Below are 21,238 nucleotides of genomic sequence, written 5' to 3'. Positions count from 1 at the left end.
GACTTTACTTTATACGATTGGTTATATGTCAAGTGGTCTATGAAAATTTCGAAAAATCAATATTATTATTTAAATAAATGGATTGTGAAAAAATATCTCTAATGTAGCACTAACAGTTTTTTTTGTCTTCACAAAATTTCATCGATTTATCTCCAGTAGCTTATGAGAAAATAATTTTACAATTTTATCATGCTCTAAATTTCAACCTTCAATAACTTTAACAAAAAAAGAATTTTAACGAAATATTTATATCTCAGGGTATGCGTCTGGTTCCTTTTCTAATGAAAATCGGTGATTTTTTGAAATTTTCATGTACCACTTGACGTGGTTTGATCCACCTTAAAGTATTTTCCTGCTTTTATTCTGGCAAGTTGCAAGAATATAAAATGTTCGGTTGCATCCGAACTTAGCCCTTCCTTACTTGTTATTATATATTTTCTTAACTTTTACTTTATTGAGAATCCAGTAAACTTTATTGTTAGAGCTATTGAAGATAAAAGCATATTACCTGATTTTTTTCCATTTGTGATTATTAAGGTCAAACAAAGTACTAACAATAAACATAAGTATGTATGTATATGTTTTCTTATTCAAGATACAAGTATGTTCTTTAAATCATCTACATTACATAGTGTATAGTATGTGTATGTGATAATACATTTAGTTTTTATGCATATATAGATATGTATATTTATTTGCATATATTTCTTTATATATATATATATATATATATATATATATGTATATATACCGCTAAGCATTAATCTCATCTTAGGGATATGTTAAGCTTTTCCTAGAGCACTTTTAGGCATTTTTGCCCAATGATATTTTTCTTTTGCTAAAAGGCAACATAAGCGCATTAAACGCCGTACTAATTATTTCGCTTTAAATTAGTTTACCTGTGATTCTAGCATTTGATTATTTATTAAAAATATCTGTATAAGGGTCATAATTTACAACATTATTTAACTTATATATTCGTATCTATATTGTATATATTGATATATATGTATGTATATATTTATATGGCCATGCGATCGCGAAGTATGATTTAAGAGAACGAGCATGAAGGCATTTGGGGAGTAATATGTACTACGAAAGCGTTACATACATTACATAGATGCTTATATGATATATGAATGCAGATATATGGTATATTTTTAATAAACTCATGCTTCGGTATGGAACATTGGAGCTTGTGATGTTATGTTCTCATAAACATAGCCTTAATACTATAAGCATAGCAATCCACATTAGTTTATTGGCCAATATTTTTGACAGTGCTCCACCATTTAGACCAACCTTGTCATGGTGGGCTGCATCGGTGCTACTTGCTCCTGGACCGCCATTCGTTTTATCAGCAAATGATTTTCGTTCTGATAAGCCGATTTCATTTAGATTGGATAGAAAACGTGTACCTCGAATAAAAAAGAGAAAAAAACTTTTAATTACATAGGCGCATTAAAGATTTCTCTTCGATTTTGTATTCGTATAGGGAACTCTTGTTTTTATTACCTGATATGTAAGGCCTTCAAAAGTGAAATTATACATGAAATACTTAGACTTGCATCTTACCCTCTTAAATATTTTAATATTTAAACAAATATTATGTATGTAAGTATATATTATAATTTAAATATTTAGATTTGGTAAATCCGACAATAGACTTACTTTTGTCCTGGCCATAACTGCCATAACTTGATCGTGATGTCTCACTACCGTGCCCGAAAAATACATCCCAACGAATTTCAGTAGAAAAAGGTCCAGGAGGTGGTGTGGTTGGTGGATATGAAACTATATATGTATATAAGAAATACGTAAATCTATGTTTGTTGTAAACATTGTTGAGTAATTAAAATTTTATATTAATTTACTTAATGCGAGTGAAATAGTTCTGTTATAATATGATACATTATACAGGGTTTGTCCGGAAAGTAATAGGACTGAGTCGCTTGGTTGGGGTTGGCACATATGGGCCGCCCGGCTGCGAAAGCGTTAGGATGCCGTTCTTGGTTAGGGGTAGATTCCAATCGGCTGCAATGTCTTGTCGGACCGGATTGACCCTTCATTTGAGTCTTTTGAGAACTTCCACGAAAAACTTGACTTTGACGGTTTGTCCAGGAGGAGCAAATTCATGGTGGATGATGCCTTTGATGTCAGAAAAGAATGACCATCGTTTTTACTTTGGATTTGCTCAATCATCAGCGACATTTTTCTGGCCCTCCAAAATGACCTGGTGGCACCGAATCACACCACTTCTTGCTAAAGCAACATCTGGGTAAGCCTGATTGATCATATCAAAGAATTTAATCGCATACCTCTGCTCTAACGAACGCTGCTTTTTTGGCTTGACCCACTCACAGAAACACGTCGCGAGATAGATTTGTCCTAGATAGGAACGACCTCTACCGAATCTAGTCTGTGCGCGCATGCTCCGAAGTACAGTCGCGGCGGAAGAAATTCAGTCCTATTACTTTCCGGACAAACCCTGTATCACCAATCCCAGATTTCAGTTCGCATTCCTTGCCATATTTGTGGGCAACAGTAAATATAAACTTACCGTACAGCCGAATTACACCATCGGTTTCTCCACGTGGGTTTTTGGCCACACATTTGTAAATGCCATCATCGCCACTGCTAACGTTTATAATGGTTAATTTCATATGAGTTTTATAAACTGGAACACCAACACTAGATTCCACCCTAAAAGAAATTTTTAATGAGTAAAATTATAGAGTAAAGTTTTCTAGGTAATGTTTTTATTAATAAAAGTAACAAATAGTAAGTATCTGAAATATTTCAATTATATTTGAATATTTAATGATTTAAAAAAATTATCGAGTGTACATATTAATTTAAGGAGAAGTACGATTGTTTGAATAGCGATGCTAGAATCTATCAATTTGCAATGACCAAGGAGCCGAAATACTTTCAGGTGTTGAAAAAACTTTATATTCAAAAATTAAAAAAAAATAATTCTTTATTCATTATTCGACGAAATCGTGAATGACTTACAAATAAATTTGATATCTTATAACATTATATTGATGGTCGATAACAGGCGACAGAAGTCTACGTACGATCCTAATTTCTGATGTATTGCTGAATGTCAAAAGAAATGAAATTAATTGAAGTCTCTTTCAATTACATTTTATTAGGAAGTTATAAAAAAGTAAGTAAAAAAGGACAAGTTCGGGTGCAACCGAACATTTTATATTCTTGCAACTAGCAAGAACTAAAGCCAGGAAATACCTTAAGATGTAAAACGTCAACCAGAGGATCGGAACCTAAGAAGTTTTATATATAGTATACATACATATATTCTATGTAACTCATACACTGATCGACATATTAGGCAAACGCTTTGTTAGAAAAGGAAAACGCAGTATATGGAAATATCGACCCTATTTTATCTATTAACTATTATCATGCCTCTTATTACAAAATGTTACCTAGGTTTCATTAAGGTACCTCACATACAATCACCAATCATATGGAGCAAAGTCAGCCGGATGTTCGAAAATCCTGGTCATATTGGGTAGCCGAAAGTACATTGTGTCAATAGATGTCGTTGCGGTCATATATTTCCAGTACTACCAATGCACAGTGTTGGAAAGGTGATATTTCAAGCTTCATTTAACTAAAAAAATATATTTCGGGGAAGTTGAAAAAAGTTGCAGCTGTTGTCTAAATGACTCTCGGCCTACCCTGTCATGAAACACAGCCACACCACATTGCAACACACAAAATCATCATTACAGCACACCACACTCACCACTCACCTTCCATATCACTACACATCACACCAATACACTCAAATATGACACCACACTACCAACCAGAACACAACAGTTTTACACAAAAAAGGGACGGACAACTCCAGCCGCCACACTTCGCTTTTTGCTTCCGTACGCGTTAAGACTCAACGTACTTGCGCATACGCTTTCGCAGCATCGTTTTTTTTCCTCCCACGTACATCATCGTTCATCGATTGGGGTATTCGAGCAATTTATAACATTTGAAAAATATATGTAAAATGAAATAAAATAGAATTCCGAAATCTGTAAATCCAAAAAAACCTGTGCTGCGCGATATTTCTTTTATAACAAAAGTGAGTTCAGAAATAAAAATAGAATTGTGAATTTGAAATCCAGAAAACCCGTTCTGTGCGTTGTCCTTTCTAGACTAACAAGTGAAGTTTGGAAATAAAGGTGAGTTCACCAGTTATTAAAACATGGCCCTTCGACCCTACAGAAAGGCACCTTAAAAAAGAAAAACAAAAGGAAAAAAAGTAAATAATAATAATAAAAAATTTTTTATTAAATAAAGTGCGGTGACTAAAACACATATTTTAAAACTATTAAATTGGAAAAAAATTAGAAAAGAGTGTTGTGAAATATTATAAAGTGTTAGTGGAGTACAACCCAGTTCGGATATATAAACACATATGTATACATATATCTATACAGTGAAGCAAACAAAAACGCGCCAAAAAGAAGGGAAGACTAAACGAAAACAAAAACAACAACAACACCGAGCGCGAAACTAAATAAATCACACCACCGGGCGCGGATAATAAAAACAATACAACATACACAAAAGCACTTACATAAGGCACACCAGAAAATAGGAGCAAACTAAGAGCAGTGAGATAAGGCACAAGGCAACAAACATTAGGGCAAGCCACAATCAATGGAAATGAAAGAGAGATTCATAAATAATAAGAAAAATAGGAATTGGCGAAAAAAATTATTCCGACTCGCAGTAGATGCAGGTGTAAGTGTTCGGGTTCGGTCCGGCACATTTCAAGTGAACCCCTCGATCACAAACGATGCAATGGACCGTGTTTTGACGATTCTCGTGCTTCGGCATCTTTTTCTTGCAAATCGTGCAAAAATCGAAGTCCTCTTCGATGTCGGTTTCGGTCGGAGACGGGCTTCTCTTCCGTGGCGTCTTCGATTTGCCACGGCCTTTTTGCTTCTTGGCTGCTGGTTCATCGGCTGCCTTCGTCAATTTTTGCCGCTTTTTGCGGCCTTGTCACGCAGATCTGCGACAACCTCAGGCGATGTCAAAATCGTTGACTCCATTGTCTTGCGGCTACGTTTTGATTTCGGCGCAGGTGTGCCCAATTTCAACGGGCCAACCGATTTTAATGCATCACGGAGCTGTGGAGCCGAAACAAGAGACAACGACGATGATGCAGCACCACTTGTTGAAGCTGGGGCACTTGTCGATGCCTCCGACGTTGACACCTCCTCATTCGCAGCAGTCACAATGGCATCACCAGAGGCAACAACTCGACGTTGATTGTCGGCGTATTTCTCTTCGTCACCGAACAAATTTTCGCCACTCAGTTCCGAAGCGACAAAGTCAACTTCAGTGAAAATTTGCGGGTTGACCGGGTAGATGCCAGTTGTTCGGAAGCCGGATTTGATGGTTTTCGGCGTTAACATAACATCGAGGCACTGATCGACAAGGAGCGGCACATGATGCAGATCGAAAGTGACACCAATGTTGGACTTTTTCCATGCATCAAGCTCCATCAAACTAATCCCATAGTTGATGTCGCTGGCTTGGAGAATGTAGCTTATCAGCGCCTTCTCTTGTTCGATGTTGAAGATCTGAAATAAAAAAAAAATTATTTATTATTCGATGAAAGAAAAAGAAAGAAACCAGCAGAACTCACTGTTTTTGTGCCCATCGTCGTGCTTTCAGCCAGCAAATTCTTCATTACATCGGCATTAGCAGTAGTAACGTCGATGCTCGCACCATCAAATGCTACAATATAACGCATCAGGTTGGTCCTCGGAATTTTGTGTGCCGTCGCAGATTGTCGAACGCTGTTGTGATGTATTTTCACCGACTTGATCGCCTCCAGAATGTTGTCGAAATCAACAATTTTCTCTTGTTTGGGATAGTACCGCGGCATAATGACTAAAAAAAATTTTTCGGAGCACGAAACTATCAGGAAATGATGAAAAACTATTGTGTTGTTGAAATTCTGCACGAAAAATCACTTATACACGTCAAATATATGAAGTTAGCATGTCAAATGTAAAAAACCCGACATTCCCCGTAATAATATTTTGCAAAATGGCGGTGGATAATGAACACAATTTAAATTCGTGCAAAATTTCTTTTGTGTGTCGAAGGCTAAAGGCTCAACTAATATTATAAACATATTTACCTGGATGAATTTATTGGAAAATGTGAAAAAAAATCAACTGTACACAGAGTTGAAAAAAAACTTTCGAAGTGTCGAATTTCTTTTTGTTGTCGCAGAGAGGTTATAACACGTGTTCACAGCTCGAGTGCTATATAGAAACTGAGCTTAGTATGAGACGAGCCGATGACAGTTGGTTGCAGCTGTCAACCTATACTAGGGATAAAAATATCACCATTCCCCACCTTCCCCTACATATATGCACATATAAGTAGTATATATTCATATATTTAAATTCCAGATTTACAGCCGGTTCAAGCAATACCCCTTGTATTTGCACAACAAAACAAGCAGGTTTGCACCGTATTAAAGTAATTTAAGCATACTTATATGTATACGAAGCACATATCGTGCATACTTATTTACAAAAGGTATTGACCCCTTTCGTTACATACGAACGAGGGCATACCTATAAATCCGGAAGCTAAAAAATACTCGCAGTACATATAAAAAAAAAAAATAATATTGTTATAATAATATTATTATTAAAATAATATTTATAATAATAAAAACTATAAACGCGGATTTCATTAATTTTATCGAAAAAAAACTCTTATTTACCTAAAACAGTTTTCGGTTGATATAGTTCTCAGTATACACTGAAAGAAAATATATACAAATATTTTACAAATTTACATTTTCTAAATAAATATAGATTCAAAAGAATCTAAAATATCTCAATTCTTGAAAATTCCCAAAATGATTTCTGACGATAAAAGTCCATGTACACCTGCAGAAGCTACACGCTCTAAGCAAGGTGCTACAAAACAAAAGAGGGGGAAAGACATATCATACTCCAAATTCATTTCTGAGAGTGACTGTCTAATAAAATACTGCACTCGATTTGCTTCTTCAGGATAAAAAGCCAAACGATTGAAAATTTTTGGACATCTCACCAGAAAACTTTAAATTTTCTGCATACGCCAAATTTGAAAACTGCTGAGACCAGAATGAAGGCACAAAAGTTATGATCGCAGATCAACTAAAACTTATAAAGTCAATTGCACCTACTCCCCACAGTAGAGTAGAGTTACCACAATTGCAAGCCCAAGAGGCAACAGGCATTCATCTCAAAGTGCCAGCGTGCGATACAGAAATATTCCATGGAGGTTATGAACAATGGCCGTCCTTCCGGGACATGTTTACTGCCGTGTACATAAACCATCCAAAACTATCGCAAGCGCAAAAATTGTATCATCTCCGATACAAAACAAAAGGTCAAGCAGGCGTAATAGTAAAACAATTCGCATTAAGTGATGACAATTTAAATTTGGCTTGGGAAGCTCTGAAAGCAAGATATGAAGACAAAAGAATATTGGTTGACAAGCAAGTAACCATACTCATAAGCTTGCCGAAAAATCAAAAAGAAACAAGTGAAGAATTCATAAAATTAGAATCCACTGTTTTAAATTGTTTGTCGGATCTAACAACACAAAATGTTCCCACAGACAGCATTACCAGAAAAATCATTACTTCTATGGGAGCAATCGCTCTCATCAAGAAGAGACTGCCCAACGTGGCAGCAAATGAAAGATTTCTTAACTGCCTAATATGAAATTGCGGAAAGGGTAGATAAAAAAACAGTCAGAATTAAAAACGTTCAACCCGACCTAAACAGAAGCTTCAATAGACTCCGAGTCAATAACAACAACAATTTAAATAGAAGCTTTTTCAAAGCACAATCGTTCACATCTGAACAGAACAAATATACGTCATGCGAACTATGTACAGGAGGGCATAAACTCAAAACTTGCGAGAAGTTTAAAAAATTAAATATAAACGAAAGGAACAACTTTGTCAGGTCAAAAAGACTCTGTACAAAATGCTTGTCCCACGCGCACACTCTTACTAATTGCGAAAGCAAATTCAACTTCGTATATTGTCATAAAAGGCATCATTCTATGTTACATCTCAATAACTTTCCCAACACATCTCATAGCAGCGCTTTTTCAAAAAAGCCACGGGTTTAGTTGCAGCAGCAACTCCCGAAACAAAAATTCAAGAAATTTGCCAAGAGACACCATGCTGCTCAAAGGCATTAAAAACTCAAACGCTACACAGCGAGAATCAAAGTAAGGTATTACTCCCAACAGCAGTGGTCTCCATCGAACACAGAGGAGAACTGTTTAAACTTAGTGCCTTAATAGACCAAGGATCACAACGATCTTTTATAGCGTCTAAGGCACAAAATATATTAAAATTGCCAACAAGGCAAGCCAAATTTGAAATTACGGGAATGGGCGGAAGAGTAGTACAAAACTCTAACAAAATATGCCCCATTACCCTAATTTCCCCCCAAGCGGATAAGCGCATTTAAGCAAATGCTATTGTCTTACCGCAACTAACAAACTCGCTTCCAAGCTATCAAATAAATAGCAAGCATTGGGATAAGATTTCACATCTGACTCTAGCAGATCCCAACTGCAACACCCCGCTCAAATAGACCTTCTATTAGGCAGAGATCTTATTACGCAAATTATACTAGAGGGTGTTGAAAAAATTTCGAAAACACTACTGGGCATTTTCGGATGGGTACTAAGTGGACTAGTTGCGGAACCAGTCACAGTAATGACAACTCAAGTTGAGGAAATCTCAAATGAGTACCTCAATTCACAATTGAGAACATTTTGGGAGTTAGAAGAACTCCCCCCCATTTCAATTACAACACCAGAAGATCAGTATTGTGAAGACTTTTACAAAGCCACAACTACTCGATCAGATAATGGTATAAACGGTATGTCGTACGACTACCATTAAAACAATGCAATACGGCAGTTTCTAAGTATGGAAAAAAACCTACTTAGAAAAGGTGAGCTGAAACAAGATTATGATGGTGTCTTAGAAGAATACCTTCATTTAGATCACATGGAGAAAGTAAGCCCATGTGAAAAAATCTCAAAAGGCAAATATTACTCATTCTACTTGCCACATCATGCAGTAGTAAAGCCTGACAACAAAAAACAACAAAAGTCAGAGTTGTCCTCAATGCCTTAAGAAACACTAGCTCGGGGAATTCCCTAAATGATATTCTATTTACGGGACCTACACTCCAACCAGGTCTAATGCTCCTCATATTGAATTGGCGTATATACAAATACGTATTCAATGGGGATGTCGAAAAAATGTATCGACAAATAGTCGAATTGGCGTATATACAAATACGTATTCAATGGGGATGTCGAAAAAATGTATCGACAAATAGTCGTACATAAAGACGATCAAGATTTTAAGCGAATTATTTTCCGAAAATCTGCGACTTTAAATTAAAAACAGTAACCTTTGGCGTAAACTGTGCTCCATACTTAGCCGTCCGTACACTCCACGAACTGGCAGAAAACACAAAGTCAGAATTTCCACTGGCAACACAAGTGTTAAAAACACAGACGTGTGTAGACGATATCCTGTCTGGAAGCCACAGTCTACCGCAGGGTTTCCTTTAAAAAAGATTACAGGCAATCACCCGAATATTTTACAAAATATTCCTAAAGACCATTTGTTGGATACTAATTTCCTTATATTTGAAACGGAAAGTACAACGAAAACACTGGGCATACAATGGAATGCGATATCTGACCAGTTTTCATATATTACAGAGTCAATATCCGCATTATCCGCCATCACAAAGAGACAAATTTTATCCTCTGTGGCAAAACTTTTCGACCCCGCAGGATGGCTTTCGGCAATTATAATACAAGCGAAAATCCTGATCCAAGAATTATGGCTAGACGGAACCGACTGGGACGAACAAGTGAAGCCTCTTCGCTTAGAAAAATGGTCCCAGTTTGCTAATAACCTAAAAGACATTTCGCAGATACAAATTCCACGGTGGGTAAACTATTCCCCCGAATACAAAGTGGAACTACACGGCTTCTGCCTCTGAAAAGGCATATTATGCCACTATATATGTGCGCAAACAAAGCGATATTGCAACTACAAGCCACCTACTAGTGACAAAAACAAACGTTGCGCCTCTAAAAACCATAAGTCTACCACGACTTGAACTCTGTGGCGCTCTGCTACTAGCAAAGCTCGTCTCCATGGTGCAGACCCACTTAAACATGGAAAAATATAATGTATACCTTTGGTCCGATTCCGAAATAGTTCTAGCCTTTCCACACGCATGGAAAACATATATTTCTAATCGAACGTCTCAAATACTTGATCTAGTAGGACCAGCCACTTGGCGACTCGTAGCCAGTGCTGACAATCCTGCCGATCTTGGGACAAGAGGGTGCAAACCCCTTCATCTTGCCACCACCACCCTCAGTTGGAATGGCCCCCGATAGTTAACAGAATCTCCCGATTCTTGGCCACAATCGCCAATACGCAACAATGGATGATGCTGACATCCTTGAATGATTTTCATCGTTCCCCCGAGCACTCAGAGTAGTCGCCTATATTCTCAAATTCGCAGAGCGACTCAAACTTAAGGTAAAGGGAGCAACTTGCCCCCAATGCCATATACTGACGCACCAAGACTTACAAAAAGCGAAGGTCGCTCTTATCATCAACCCAAACGCGCTACTTCAGCCGCGACCTAGGGTTACTAAGAGAATCGAAGCCAATTGACAAAAAGAGCTCACTCTTAGTACTAAACCCATTTATAGACACGAAAGGTCTCCTTCATGCAAACGTCCGGCTTGCTAATTCCAGCCTTGTGTATAACGAACGCCATCCCATAATAATACCAGAGAAATCCTCATTTGCCACATTATTCATCAATTATATCCATATACTCATGTTACACGCCGAACATCGCCTCATGCAACATATGGTACGCCAAGAGTACTATGTTCCCCGCTTTAAGCCCCAAATCAAGAAGTGCATTTTCACGTGCAAGGTCTGCACTATGCACAAGCAGAAAATGAGAACGCAGATTATGGCAGCCCTTCCACCGGAACGCTGCAACTTCGCTCTGCCTTTCACCACCACAGGTGTCGACTTTGCTGGGCCTTTTCAAATAAAGGCGTCCATGCTAAGCTTTCCCACCCTGATGAAAGGCTATGTGGCTGTCTTTGTCTGTTTTAGGACAAAAGCAGTACACCTTGAGCTATGTACCAATCTGACAAAGGAGACTTTCCTCGCGGCATTTGCTCGCTTCGTCGGACGACGTGGCTTTCCATCCAAAATCATGAGCGATAATGGTAAAACATTTATCGGAGCTCAAAGAGCCACAGAAAAACAATTTGTGGATTTTATGAAACAAGTCTCACCTGACATTATACAAAAATATGCTCCCCAAGATATCAATTGGCAAGCGCTCCACATATGGGTGGTTTATGGGAATCAGCCGTAAAAAGCTTCAATTGGGAAAGAATTAAAATTCTCCATCATGATTTCAGTCTTCGATGGAAAGAAGATTATTTAAAGGACCTCCACAGAAGGTACCGGTGGAAAACACCAGAAAACGCGCCTAAGCTTGGAGATTGTGTCTTAATTCATGACGATTGTCTACCCCCCACTGAATGGCGGCTTGGCCGCATAGAGAAGCTTTACCACGGCTCCGACGGTCATATTCGCGTAGTTGATCTCCGTACGCAAAACACTAACTCGGCCGCTCGTTAAACTATGCTTTTTGCCCACAGCCGATAAAACCGACACGTAAACCGCAAACAATAAACGATAAATCGATATAACCCGCAAAACGAACCACAAATACTGTCTTAATGAAAACCGCAAAAGTAGTAATCGATGGGTGATCCACATGACTACCCACCAGTGCCACCTAACGTAGCACCAACTATCCGTTTCTACCACAAACATGTAACTTAAATAATATCTTTGACAGATCAAATGGATGTCGATATGCCGCCAGCACCAACGCCAATCGTTCGGTCGACCATTCACGTGCCACGAACGGGCCTTCGTGCCACGAACGGGCCTCGAAATCCCACGGCCACAACGCAACCAACCGTTGCCCGAGGTGCAACACGCGCAAATCCGGCGCCGGTGCCAGCAGACCCACAGCGCCTCCGATGCCCACTTTGCCGCCGCCCCCACAGGTTGCCGCACTGCGGCATATTTAAGAGGATGCTGCCTCCGCTCCGCCAGCAGATTGTCCAGGCACATGGCCACTGCCTAAATTGTCTGGCAACTACCCACTACACATCGGAGTGTACGTCCGGATATACGTGCCAAATATGCATGCGGCGGCATCACACGCTCCTTCATCGAGGCGGCAGACAATTACGACGACCACAGGCGTACCGTGCTGCACGACCACGAAGAGCTGAGCCACCACCAGAAACCCGAACACGTACTCGGCGCCAACAACCTAATACCTCTACGCGGCGGCGTCAACCTAGGCCGCGGTCTCGCCAACCCACTAGGCTCAGTAACGTGGTGGCCACATTGCAGCAATTGCAAAGGCTACTAGGCTAATAATTTGCCTAGGGGGGCCGGGATGTCTAAATGATTCTCGGCCTACCCTGTCATGAAACACAGCCACACCACATTTAAACACACAAAATCATCATAACAGCACACCACACTCACCACTCACCTTCCACATCACTACACATCACACCAATACACTCAAATATGACACCACACTACCAACCAGAACACAACAGTTTTACACAAAAAAGGGACGGACAACTCCAGCCGCCACACTTCGCTTTTTGCTTCCGTACGCGTTAAGACTCAACGCACTTGCGCATACGCTTTCGCAGCATCGTTTTTTTTTTCATCGATTCCGCCGCCGATTGGGCGAAATCTGTAAATCCAAAAAAACCTGTGCTGTCCGATATTTCTTTTATAACAAAAGTGAGTTCAGAAATAAAAATAGAATTGTGAATTTGAAATCCAGAAAACCCGTTCTGTGCGTTGTCCTTTCTAGACTAACAAGCGAAGTTTAGAAATAAAGGTGAGTTCACCAGTTATTAAAACAACTGTTCTAAAATGACTGAAAATAATGAAGAAATCCTCTATATTTTGAAATTTTTGTATAAAAAGGATGAAATTTGTGAAGTTTACGGAGACGATGCTGCATCAGTTCGTGTAGCACAACAATGTGACTAGAAATACGAAAAGAGTTTTTCCACTACCCAATAGTTAAATGGGGGTAGGTGAAGTTTTCGCCCAATTATATCTATCTCTAATCTATTTTAGACACAATGGTATATTGTTATGAGTAAAAAATGTTCTGTAATTTTCATTGAGAAAACTCTAATATACTTACTTGTAATGCCTAGTTTTCACTAGGTCATATTTGACGTCAAATGTTGTCAAAATAATGAAAACAGGTTGTCATATGGTGTCATTTGCGTTTGGCGGCATATTTGGCAGTGCACGGTCATTTCAAATGACAGTCAAATGAAAACAATCAATGTTCGATATGTGGCAACATTTTACAACTAATTTTTATTTGCCAACATGTTGTCAATCAGAGATAAAGAGATCCCCAACTCTCCTGTCACTGGAAATGTGAGAGCCGCTCACCTACCGAACTTTGACAGTTGACTGGATTGGGTAGGTGTTGACGTTTTGCAATTGGAATGACTGGAACAGCCAGATTGAAATTATACCAAAAATATATGTGAACGGAGGAATTTGTTGCCGCCGTTCAAGATCGCTAATAAAAATTTAAAACAATGAAAATCAAAGAAAATGCGAAATTTAAATATATTTCATGAAACGTTATGTAATTTGATGCATAATAGAATTAATTTTCTATTACAATTGATTAAAAACATTTATTAATTGAGAACTAACAGGCTTAATTCACCTTATTAAGTATTGAAAGATCGAAAGTCAGTTGTTTTAATATACCATAAAATCATAAAAAGGGAATTAAGTAGTTTCGCCATATATTAAAAGTGCAATATATAATAATTTGCAATCGTAATAAATGTTGGGTATTTTAATTTAAAATGCCCAAAAAATCTTATTTTGTTCGATCTGGCCATAATGGAAAAAGTTATAAAAAACGATTTTTCAAATTTCAAGGTAAGGTTTTTATTATATTTGATGAAAAATACTATAAATTTATTTTCTCAAACTTTTTCAGTTTCAAATATGGAGGAAGAAATGAATTCAGAGATTCAAACTTCAATGACCAAGCATGTGCGGAAAATGAAGGCAAAATGGACAGCGGAAGAGACCGAGGGGCTGATCCAAGAAGTGGAGTCCAGGGACAGGCCCGTAGCCAGCTTTTCATTTTAATCTATTTAATATCCCAGTGCACTGCAATAACAGCAAGTGCACTCAGCCGCTCATTGCCCATCACACTGCGTGGTAAAGTTTTTATTCTTTTTAAGGTTGAAGAAGTTCTTTCGAAGGAAGCGGTCCTCACTGGAAGAGTTGGTAAAATTGTAAGCAGGTAGTGAATATTTTTAAAATACGTTGCATCGCAATGTTGCAGTAATTTCAACACTTCTATGGTTGGATCTATTGTTGATAAGCTGGCACACCACAATCGATACTCTGATTTTAATGCTGTCATTGATATTTGCTCCTCGAAGTAAATAGTTAAATTTTTTAATTCTTCGGCATTATCAATTGCAGCAAAACCTGGGAGTAGAATTTGAAATGACGAGAGTATATCCTCATTCACTAATAAACGTTCTGTCATGTTTTGAATCAGAGCATCAACGCATGGAATAAATATTGTAACTCTGAAGTGGCTTTCAGGGGTTGTGCAAGGTGGATTAGCACTAGTAGTTTGACGCGAAGTCACTCTAGGCACTACAAGATCTATGTCATAAAGATCTTTAGACATTTGTGATGCTGTTTGGAAAATATCGTTGAAAAAACCATCCGCTGTTTCTCTTCTCTGGTGCAGAGTTCTTATTAATTCTTTGGCTCGGTTCATTGCTGATACAAAATCCATAGATTTTTCTTGGAGTTGCACAGACAGTGGCAGCGTTAAGCTGAACAATTGCTCACAGACGAATAGACTAAGCAAAAAATCGCTTTTCTTTACCGCTGCTAAGAAGGCTGATGCTTTAGACGAAATGGACCATGTCTTACTCGAAATTATTTCCAAACTTAGTACAATGAATTTGAAAAGCTCCACAAAGCTTATAATGCTTTCATGCCTTTCTATAAACCTTGTTTCACAAAGGCGAACAAGTCGTCTTTTTTTGCTTTCTGGTGCGTGCTTCTGTATAACGTCCTGGAAAGTTGTGTTTGCATTTGAATGGTTTCTAAATAAATTTGCTATTTCACTGACAATACCAAGGCAGTTCCGTATTGAAGGTAATGACATAGTATTAGAAAACGCAAGGTTCAATCGGTGACTAGCGCAATGAACATATCGTGCTTTTGGATACAGTTGTCTTATCCTGGTTTGCACTCCACTTAAATGCCCTGATATGTTTGCTGCTCCGTCATATCCCTGGCCAACCAACTTCGCCATATCAAGATGGAGATCTGTACAACGCTTAAGTATGACTTTTGATAAGTTTTCAGTCACCGTCTAGTGTAGTTGCGTACGACTGTTATAGGTTTGAGCTGAGTTGTGTATAAGAGTTTCAAAAGATTCAGTCAGTGATAAATCTTTTTTATTTGCGATTTATTTAAAAAATTTCCTTATTTCGGGGGGGGCTTCAGCCCTCTAGCCCCCCCCCCTGGCTACGTGCCTGTCCAGGGAAGGAACGTGGAATTTTCTTTCTCACGATTATAAAGATAGAAATTTGCGAGATGCTCAGTGGCATGAAGTAGCAGACGTATTAAATATGCCACGATCAGAAGTAGCAGCCAAATGGAACAGCCTTCGCTGCTCTTTTCGCGTAAGTGCTTGTGAAATAGTACAAATTGCATTATAAATATTACTTTTAGGCGGCCTTCAACCGAAAGGCACATACAAAAAGTGGTCAAGATGCTGAAAGAACGCCTGCAATGAATCAACTTTATAATTCCTTAAAGTTTCTGGAGCCCACCTTGCGTGTTGAAGCGAAGACGACAACAAATTTAATTAATGCAAGTATGCGCATTTATGCATACATTTGTCTGTAAAAATAATACTATGTGCATATTTGTTTTTACTGTACAACGAGTCGACCCTGACCCCTGGAACAATATTGTTTGAGGCGCAAGATGCAAGTTTATCTGGCGAAATACAACCAACGCCATCCACTTCATTCAATTTAGGGAGACGTCGAGCTCGTGATGATGATGAGTACATTCAAGTGGTGGAACGTGCACTGGAGACCCTCACATCAGCTACCAAAAGTGACGCTTGGGATGATTTGGGAAATTTTGTTTCATCCAATGGCCGAGAGTTGGCCCAAGAATCTCCACAACTGGCCAAAGAATATAAGCGAGATATTTGTGAATTGATATTCAAATATAAACAGAATATAGCTAGGTAAGAGCAGTTGCAAAATTTTATGTGTTAAAAAACCTAATTTTGGTGTTTTATTCTATAGTTCAACATAATGCTATTCGACATCTATTTCATGTACTACATCTGACTTTGTGCATGTAAATTTTTTTATAAAAAATGAAATATATAGAAATGAATTGAATTTTAACTTATTTTATTTAAATTTGAGAAAGTTTGTAATAAAGGAACATGAAAATATTTTGTATTTGCAAAATAACTTAAATTATAGAATTACATATTTATAAAAGAGGAAAGTACTACAAAGACGAATTATGCAATATCGTCCTATTATATTGTCATTCAACCTCTCCATGAGGAGTCATGAAATACTCCATAAAACTTTCACGGACATTTATCGCGCTGTCTGCTGGCCTACCTAAAATACTGCTTGGCCGAACTGATGGAAGCATTCCATTTTCTCCCAACTCCATTCGCCAATTACCTGGATCAGTAATGCCATTTGTATTTTTGTCTACATCAGATAATCGTATATATGAGCCATTCCATCAATTGGCGACATGGTTTTGTACCCGTGGTTCTTCGATTTTGACCAAACTTTAAAATATCATAATTTAGACCAATAGAAGAATATCTGTTAACTTTTTAGTGGGCAAGGTTGCTCCATTGTTTTTTGGCGTGCAGTTCAAATTGAGATCAAACAAATAAATGACATTTTCTTTTATTTTTTAACGACCTCAAAATTGAGTGAAAAAAATTTTTAAGTTATCCAATGTTATGTAAATAAATCTCAGCTTTCTGATAAAAATATTTTCAAAATCCAAACAAATTTTCTAAATCCAAAAAAAACATTTTTTTTTCAAAAACCCGTTTTTTGTGCTTTTTTCCCAGCTATTTTTCAAATTTGACTTTTTCATTCGATTCCTCGTTAAATTTTACATAAGAATCAGTGTTCAAAAATATGGGACTCTGATCCCATGAACAGCAAAAAAAATGCAAAGTTGACGCTCGAAATCCAAAAAAATATTAATTTTCCAAAAATCCGTTTTTTTGTGCTTTTCTACCAACTTTTTTTCAAAATTGACTTTTTCATTCGATTCCTCGTTAAATTTTACATAAGAATCAGTGTTCAAAAATATGGGACTCTGATCCCATGAACAGCAAAAAAATGCATAGTTGTCGGTATACGGCCAGGCACGTAGCCAGGGGGGGGGGCTAGAGGGCTGAAGCCCCCCCCGAAATAAGGAAATTTTTTAAATAAATCGCAAATAAAAAAGATTTATCACTGACTGAATCTTTTGAAACTCTTATACACAACTCAGCTTAAACCTATAACAGTCGTACGCAACTACACTAGACGGTGACTGAAAACTTATCAAAAGTCATACTTAAGCGTTGTACAGATCTCCATCTTGATATGGCGAAGTTGGTTGGCCAGGGATATGACGGAGCAGCAAACATATCAGGGCATTTAAGTGGAGTGCAAACCAGGATAAGACAACTGTATCCAAAAGCACGATATGTTCATTGCGCTAGTCACCGATTGAACCTTGCGCTTTCTAATACTATGTCATTACCTTCAATACGGAACTGCATTGGTATTGTCAATAAAATAGCAAATTTATTTAGAAACCATTCAAATGCAAACACAACTTTCCAGGACGTTATACAGAAGCACGCACCAGAAAGCAAAAAAAGACGACTTGTTCGCCTTTGTGAAACAAGGTTTATAGAAAGGCATGAAAGCATTATAAGCTTTGTGGAGCTTTTCAAATTCATTATACTAAGTTTGGAAATAATTTCGAGTAAGACATGGTCCACTTCGTCTAAAGCATCAGCCTTCTTAGCAGCAGTAGAGAAAAGCGATTTTTTGCTTAGTCTATTCGTCTGTGAGCAATTGTTCAGCTTAACGCTGCCACTGTCTGTGCAACTCCAAGAAAAATCTATGGATTTTGTATCAGCAATGAACCGAGCCAAAGAATTAATAAGAACTCTGCACCAGATAAGAGAAGCAGCGGATGGTTTTTTCAACGATATTCTCCAAACAGCATCACAAATGTCTAAAGATCTTTTTGACACAGATCTTGTAGTGCCTAAAGTGACTTCGCGTCAAACTACCCGTGCTAATCCACCTAGCATAACCTCTGAAAGCCACTTCAGAGTTACAATATTTATTCCATGCGTTGATGCTCTGATTCAAAACATGACAGAACGTTTATTAGTGAATGAGGATATACTCTCGTCATTTCAAATTCTACTCCCAGGTTTTGCTGCAATTGATAATGCCGAAGAATTAAAAAGTGTAACTATTTACTTCGAGGAGCAAATATCAATGATAGTATTAAAATCAGAGTATCGATTGTGGTGTGCCAGCTTATCAACAATAGATCCAACCAAAGAAGTGTTGAAATTACTGCAACATTGCGATGCAACGTATTTTAAAAATATTCACTACCTGCTTACAATTTTAGCAACTCTTCCAGTGACGACCGCTTCCGTTGAAAGAACTTTTTCAACCTTAACAAGTAAGGAAGGGCTAAGTTCGGGTGTAACCGAACATTTTATACTCTCGCATGATAATCGAGATTTCATTATCCGTCATTTACATATTTTTTTATTTTGCTGTAAAATTAATTAGAATTAAATTCTAAGAGATTTACCGATATTTTCGGTGAAAAATTAGGTTAGGTTAGGTAGGGCACTGAGTTCTTCGTGTTCGATATCAGGGACCTTGAAAAGTTATAGTCCGATCACGACAATTTTTCCACAAGGGATAACTCAGCTCAAATACCGTATTTGTGTAAAGTTTTATTCCGCTATAATCATTGGTTCCTAATGTATATATTATACAGATAAGGCATCAGATACATTCAAAATAGCGTTGTATTGGAAGAAGGCGTGGTTGTGAACCGATTTCACCCATATTTCGTACATATCATCAGGGTGTTAAGAAAATATTATACACAGAATTTCATTGAAATCGTTTGAGTAGTTCCTGAGATATGGTTTTTGGTCCATAAGTGGGCGACGCCACGCCCATTTTCAATTTTTAAAAAAAGCCTGGGTGCAACTTCTTTTTGCCATTTCTTCCGTAAAATTTTGTGTTTCTAACGTTTTTTGTTAGTCGGTTAACGTACTTTTAGTGATTTTCAACATAACCTTTGTATGGGAGGTGGGCGTGGTTATAATCCGATATCTTCCATTTTTGAACTGTATATGGAAATCCCTGAAGTAAATGACTATATAGAGTTTGGTTGACATAGCTATAGTAGTTTCCGAGATATGTACAAAAAACTTAGTAGGGGGCGGGGCCACGCCCACTTTTCCAAAAAAAATACTTCCAAATATGCTCCTCCCTAATGCGATCCTTTGTGCCAAATTTCACTTTAATATCTATATTTATGGCTTAGTTATGACACTTTATAGGTTTTCGGTTTCCGCTATTTTGTGGACGTGGCAGTGGGCCGACTTTGCCCATCTTCGAACTTAACCTTCTTATAGAGCCAAGAAATACGTGTACCAAGTTTCATCATGATACCTCAATTTTTACTGAAGTTACAGCTTGCACGGACGGACGGACAGACAGACATCCGCATTTCACCTCCACTCGTCACCCTGATCACTTTGGTATATATGACCCTATATCTGACTCTTTTAGTTTTAGGACTTACAAACAACCGTTATGTGAACAAAACTATAATACTCTCTTTAGCAACTTTGTTGCGAGAGTATAAAAAGAATAAAAACTTTACCACGCAGTGTGATGGGCAATGAGCGGCTGAGTGCACTTGCTGTTATTGCAGTGCACTGGGATATTAAAATAGATCCAGATGAAGTAATTAATGATATGGCAAACAAGAAGAAAAGACAAATATTACTTATTTAAGTTACAACTACCAAATAATTTAAGTAACATGTATATGAATTTATATTGTTTTTTTTAATAAACAGAAAATTTAAAGTTTATATATGTTTTTACTTCAGCCCCCCCCGAAATGAAAAGCTGGCTACGGGCCTGTATACGGCGCAGTCTGTTCGGTTAGAAGGTTGTGTGAAAAAGGTCAATATGTAAATTGTATTCTTAAGCTTAGTACGCAGCTCTCAAGAAACGTAAAAACTTCATATAAAAAAACGCTTAAGAAACGGTCCAGAAACGTTCCTGCGATAAAGTTACTTGTGCTAGTACGCAGCTCTTAAGAAAGCTAGTACTAATTTTTAATACTTTTTTTCAATAAAATGTGAATATGGCAAACCTGGTTTTGCAAAGAAACATCAAATCAACAATTGTTTCTTGCAGGAAATTCGAAGTAATCGTCAAATTCATCCTAAATTAGTTGAAATCATTATTATAAAGTATGTTCCGTTTTGAAATGTTGTATAAAACCAACCAATCATCAACAACATTCCTTAAATCTCAATGAAAATATTTGTGTTACCATACACATACATACATACATACATACGCACAAAGTTTGTTTACTTTGTTTATTCTCTCTTGCTCTTCTAATGTGGATCATTCACAATGCGTAACCAGCTGTCAAAATTACTTGAGAAATAATGTATTTTTGTTCTTGAGCAATTACTTGAGAGCTGCGTACCAACCTTTAAGCTTAGTACGCAGCTCTCAAGAAACGTAAAAACTTCATATAAAAAAACGCTTAAGAAACGGTCCAGAAACGTTCCTGCGATAAAGTTACTTGTGCTAGTACGCAGCTCTTAAGAAAGCTAGT

The 21,238-nt window shown here is 37.6% G+C and overlaps 2 protein-coding genes across 6 annotated transcripts in view; both read right to left on the bottom strand.

The window, feature by feature from the left end:
- Window positions 1-528: 528 nt before the first annotated feature.
- Window positions 529-21,238, bottom strand: part of LOC105233023 (lachesin) — a 373,180-nt gene continuing 352,470 nt past the window's right edge. For 2 of the 5 annotated variants that reach the window (XM_049462635.1, XM_049462636.1), the window contains exons 7-9: window positions 2,561-2,703; window positions 1,672-1,794; window positions 529-1,418 (exon numbers count right to left, since the gene is read on the bottom strand). In XM_049462635.1, the coding sequence (XP_049318592.1) occupies window positions 1,213-1,418; window positions 1,672-1,794; window positions 2,561-2,703 (472 nt within the window). In that variant the 3' untranslated portion in view covers window positions 529-1,212. The remainder of the gene's footprint in view (window positions 1,419-1,671; window positions 1,795-2,560; window positions 2,704-21,238) is intronic. The other 3 variants (XM_049462633.1, XM_049462634.1, XM_049462632.1) reach the window with 2 other exon arrangements.
- Window positions 2,734-6,604, bottom strand: LOC125775466 (uncharacterized). The gene is made up of 2 exons (XM_049446109.1): window positions 5,687-6,604; window positions 2,734-5,621 (listed from the first exon to the last, which is right to left on the bottom strand). Exons 1-2 carry the CDS (start codon window positions 5,927-5,929, stop codon window positions 5,010-5,012), a joined length of 855 nt encoding a protein of 284 aa, XP_049302066.1. The 5' UTR covers window positions 5,930-6,604; the 3' UTR covers window positions 2,734-5,009.

The sequence above is a fragment of the Bactrocera dorsalis genome, chromosome 1, assembly GCF_023373825.1.
Source record: "Bactrocera dorsalis isolate Fly_Bdor chromosome 1, ASM2337382v1, whole genome shotgun sequence".
Classification (NCBI taxonomy): Eukaryota; Metazoa; Arthropoda; class Insecta; order Diptera; family Tephritidae; genus Bactrocera; species Bactrocera dorsalis.
The sequence above is the reverse complement of the archived record's forward strand: the minus strand, read 5'-3'. Positions and strand labels throughout refer to the sequence as shown.

Excerpts from the sequence above, each read along its gene's own strand:
- LOC125775466 (XM_049446109.1), bottom strand. The coding sequence starts at position 5,929 with ATGCCGCGGTACTATCCCAAACAAGAGAAAATTGTTGATTTCGACAAC. Across the intron at positions 5,622-5,686 it reads CGACGATGGGCACAAAAACA|ATCTTCAACATCGAACAAGA; the intron begins GTGAGTTCTGCT and ends TTTTTATTTCAG.